General features: G+C 38.2%; 1 protein-coding gene across 3 annotated transcripts; it reads right to left on the reverse strand.

Annotated features, from left to right (window-relative positions):
* On the reverse strand, positions 1–3,987 carry LOC21403027 (regulation of nuclear pre-mRNA domain-containing protein 1A). 3 transcript variants are annotated; one of them, XM_024167863.1, is made up of 8 exons: positions 3,602–3,987; positions 3,242–3,329; positions 2,316–2,563; positions 1,913–2,071; positions 1,582–1,738; positions 1,291–1,433; positions 1,138–1,173; positions 1–998 (listed from the first exon to the last, which is right to left on the reverse strand). In XM_024167863.1, exons 2-8 carry the CDS (start codon positions 3,315–3,317, stop codon positions 261–263), a joined length of 1,557 nt encoding a protein of 518 aa, XP_024023631.1. In that variant the 5' UTR covers positions 3,318–3,329; positions 3,602–3,987; the 3' UTR covers positions 1–260. The 3 variants fall into 3 exon arrangements, with proteins under 3 accessions (XP_024023631.1, XP_024023630.1, XP_024023628.1); XM_024167862.1 differs by having other exon boundaries at positions 3,242–3,336; XM_024167860.1 differs by having other exon boundaries at positions 3,242–3,354.

The raw sequence follows: 3,987 nt of genomic DNA on the forward strand, positions 1-3,987 counted from the left end.
TTGAAACTTCTTCAGCGAAAAAAGAATAATAATTTTAATTAAAAAAAATACAACACTTCTCGAGTAAGGTGCCAATGAACTACACTAGCAGAAGCTGCGCCACTAAAAGCCAGCATGTGTTGGATGGTATCCGAATTGGTCGAATCACACAACCTCTGAAATCTATATCTCAAAAAATGATCAAACAAAATAAAAGCTTTTGAAACAACAAACTGTATTGTCAAAAATGGTCTACCATCTACTTTAGTTGAAAATTAGTTTCACTGAGAAGTACGAGGGTGACCATAATACACAATTCCCGGGGGCTGAAGAGGCCGAAAACTAGGAGCTATCGGGGGTTGCTGTGTCAAGGGCATCGTTTGTTGTTGCGCTATTGGTGGCAGCTGTTGAGCCAATGTCAAAGGCTGCTGCTGAGCTAGAGGCACCATTGGACTCACCATATGTGGCAGAGGCGGAGGCAGTGGCAATGGAGGAATGCTACTATAACCATATGGGGGCATGACCCCGCCACCTGGCTGCATGTACGTCTGGGAAACAGGGTTAGAAAGCATGTGATATTGAGCCTGAGAATGTGGAGCTTGGTTTTGCATAGCTGGTTGGGGTACCAAAACTGAATGGTATATATGGCTTGGGGGTGCGGTAAGCGACTGTGTTGACATAAAAACATTTGGATCTGAAACTGACACGGACTTTTCAGGTATAGAATCTGAATCCATACTCAATGAAGCGGAAGTCTTAGTTAGACCTGCGTTCTTGGCTTCTTCAGCGGCGAAGGTAGAGAGAACGGAACTCATAATTAGTTGCGATGAGCTAGAAGCTGCAAGCCTGTCTGCAACCTCAGCTGCAATCACTGCAGCTGATTTCTTTGGTGCTTGTCCTGGTGTTGCATTTGCATCAGCGGGTGAAGTGGTCGCATTTGATGATGATTTTGATACATAACCTTCATCTTCTAGACGCTTCCGCATGTTTCTTGCTTCCTCTGCTTGTGCATATGCCGCCTATACATATGCATACACGGCAATGGTGATTAGATAACTGACAGGGAAAAAAATATCATCCCCATGTGCAAAATGACTCTTAACATGCAGCTACAAACACTAAAAGTAACAGAAAACTACAGTTGCTTGGAGATTTTACCCGCATTTGCTTTTGAACATTCTCCAGTTCGGATTCCTGCACAAGAAGAATAATAGGGAGTAAATGCATAAAACCTCAAATTCATTTCGATAATTGCATATGGAAGAAAAGTAAAATAAATAAATATATAAATAAAATACTATAATCCAATACCTGTTCATGCAGAGCTTCTTTTAATTGTGATACCAGTGCTAATCTACTCGTTTCAGCCAATTTCAACTTTTCTACACACTGCTTCAAAGTATTTTCTTCCTCCTCCAGTTCCTTAGCAAGAGTTTTTCGTTTTGGATCCTTTGCTGACAGCAACAAAACTTAAGCCTTAGAGCACAACACACTGACTAATTGCAGAAAAGTAGGAGCATCCTATTCTAAATAGATGTAACAAAAGAAGTACGGGGCAAAACTTACTTAGGCAGATATTAACTTCATAACATCAGTGCTTACCCCTAGTACAGGCAGTCTCAACTTCTTTCTCCAACTTTTGTATGCGGCTGGTGGCAGACTTGCATTTATTCGTCTCTGCGTCTTCATTGGGTTGTTCACTGAGCACCAAGTGAAATGCCGAAACTATCTTTTCAGTCACACCTCCAATAGAAAGTTTCTGGTTTCCACGGTAATGCTATGTCAGAGATCATATACTAAACATGTTTATGAATTTTTCATGTAGAAAAAAACCTATAACCAGGTGAGCAGAATAATCCTTTCTATTTCTACAGCAAAACCAAATTAATAAATGGAGCAGAACAAGGGGGGAGAAAAAGGCCGCTGTGCTAACCGTTCTAATGGAACGAGAATCCCTTTTTACAATCTTAACAGAACGAGTGCGTTTCTTACTACCCAACTCCAACGGTGGAGGCGCTTCATCCCCTAGAATTACTTCCTTGAGGCTCCGCGCACGCGATCCAAATACTCTTCTTTCTTCCCATATGTCAACCTAAAAAAAGTGAAATTACCAGCTAAATAAGTTTGAATTTTCAAATTTACATACTAAGGAACTAAAAGGTAGCCGACATAAAGGAGGTCTTCCTAATTGCATAACCAACATAGCATTTCAACAAGTAAACATTTATAATGAAAAGCATATAGCCATTTAGTTGGATTGATAGTCGTACGTGCCACAGGGTGAAAATAGCAGTTTAAAAACAACCCTTAACAGGAAAGAGTAGGAATGAACCTACCAATCTGGAGACGACTTTCTTTCCACGCTCATCACCTTTCTGAATAACATCCTTGAGTGCTTTTGGAAGAACCTTCCAAAATTCGGTAACAAATTCATTTCCATTTTTCTTACTGTTCTGCAGGATGTCATTTGCAAGATAAAGAAGAGGAACTTTCTGAACCATCTGTGAACTGTGGAACTGTTTCTCCCATGTTGCAACAACCAGTTCTGCTTTGCTCCGATGGAATATACACCAATGCGATATAGCTATATAACAAAGTTAAGATACAACTCCAAATCACACCGGGAAAAACAATTGTTTTGTGTAAATCATAGCGGAGAGTGATTTATTTAACTCTGAGTGTGCGGACCCTAATTATATCCTAGACACAGAGTTAGCCCGCGGATAGATATTGGGATTTTCACACATGTATGACAGCTGAAATTACACGTCTATTGTGGGGACCCTGATTTTGAGAATTAGCTTAATACAGAGAAATACAAAAAGAATGACGGGCTTGAAATGTGTGATTCTCTTATAACTTTCATCTTCATCATTAAAGAAATTCAGTGACGGTTGAAAGTTGACATAGCTCTTCGATTAAGGATGTTCACCTTGTAAATCTTCTTTTATATATTATTGTTCTTGTTAGTAAATAATCAAGGGGTTTAATCCATTACAGTCAACAATTCAAAAAGGAAGAAAAACTAATCCAAAAAAAAAAAAAAAGAGAAACTTGGTAGTGCAAACTCCAAATTTATCAAATTAGGGTTCATAAATAAAAAGTTCATTGTTTTCTAACGCCAAGCAACGAATATATAAATAAAAACCTTAAAAGTTCATTGCTTTGATAAAAAAGAAAGAGGTTTATGAATAATGAGAAAACCAATAAAACCATAAAATAAAAATAAAAATGGGAAAAGATGATTATAAGCAAAGGATACTTTCAATAGACTGCTGGGTGCTGTTGACCTTGGAAAGCTTCTCAGCAAGTAACGGCTCGCTGAATACACTATTCATCCCACCTCCACACTGCCCACTTCAAAAACCAGCTCCACTATAATTTCAAATTATTCAATAAATAAATAAATAACTTATACCCTAAAAAAACCTTAATTTCATCAAATAAAATAAAATAAAAAACATGGGAATCCACAAAACTAAAAACCCAGAAAAGGGACAGTCAACAAAGAAAGAAACTCCAATTGGGTAAAATTATATGCGGTGTATTGTAGCCTAAGATTGGGAATTTTACAGAACAAAAAAGAAAATCAAAACTTTGACGTAGAAAGCAATTACTTTACCGGTCAATGCAATTCAGAAATGAAGGACGACGTTTTCAGTAGACTCCACAATGCAATGGCTACTCAGGATTGGAATAAGATGAATTCATAAGTTTGTGGTGTTGGGATGAGGACGGAGCAAAGTTGGAGGGTGAATTTTGAGAAACCCTAGAAACGAGTTTCGATTGTTCTATTGCAAAGCGGAAAGGGAACGTTTCGAAGGGAATGGAGATGGAGAACGGAAGAAAACAAGTCAAGACACAGAGAGACAGAGAAAAACTGTGTGCGAAATATATATAAACACACACACATATACATATATATATATATATATATAGAGAGAGAGAGAGATGGATAGAGAGAGGGACAGAGAGACACAGAGAGATGTCTAAAACGACGCAGATCAA

This window comes from Morus notabilis, unplaced genomic scaffold, assembly GCF_000414095.1.
Source record: "Morus notabilis unplaced genomic scaffold, ASM41409v2 Scaffold604, whole genome shotgun sequence".
Lineage (NCBI taxonomy): Eukaryota > Viridiplantae > Streptophyta > Magnoliopsida > Rosales > Moraceae > Morus > Morus notabilis.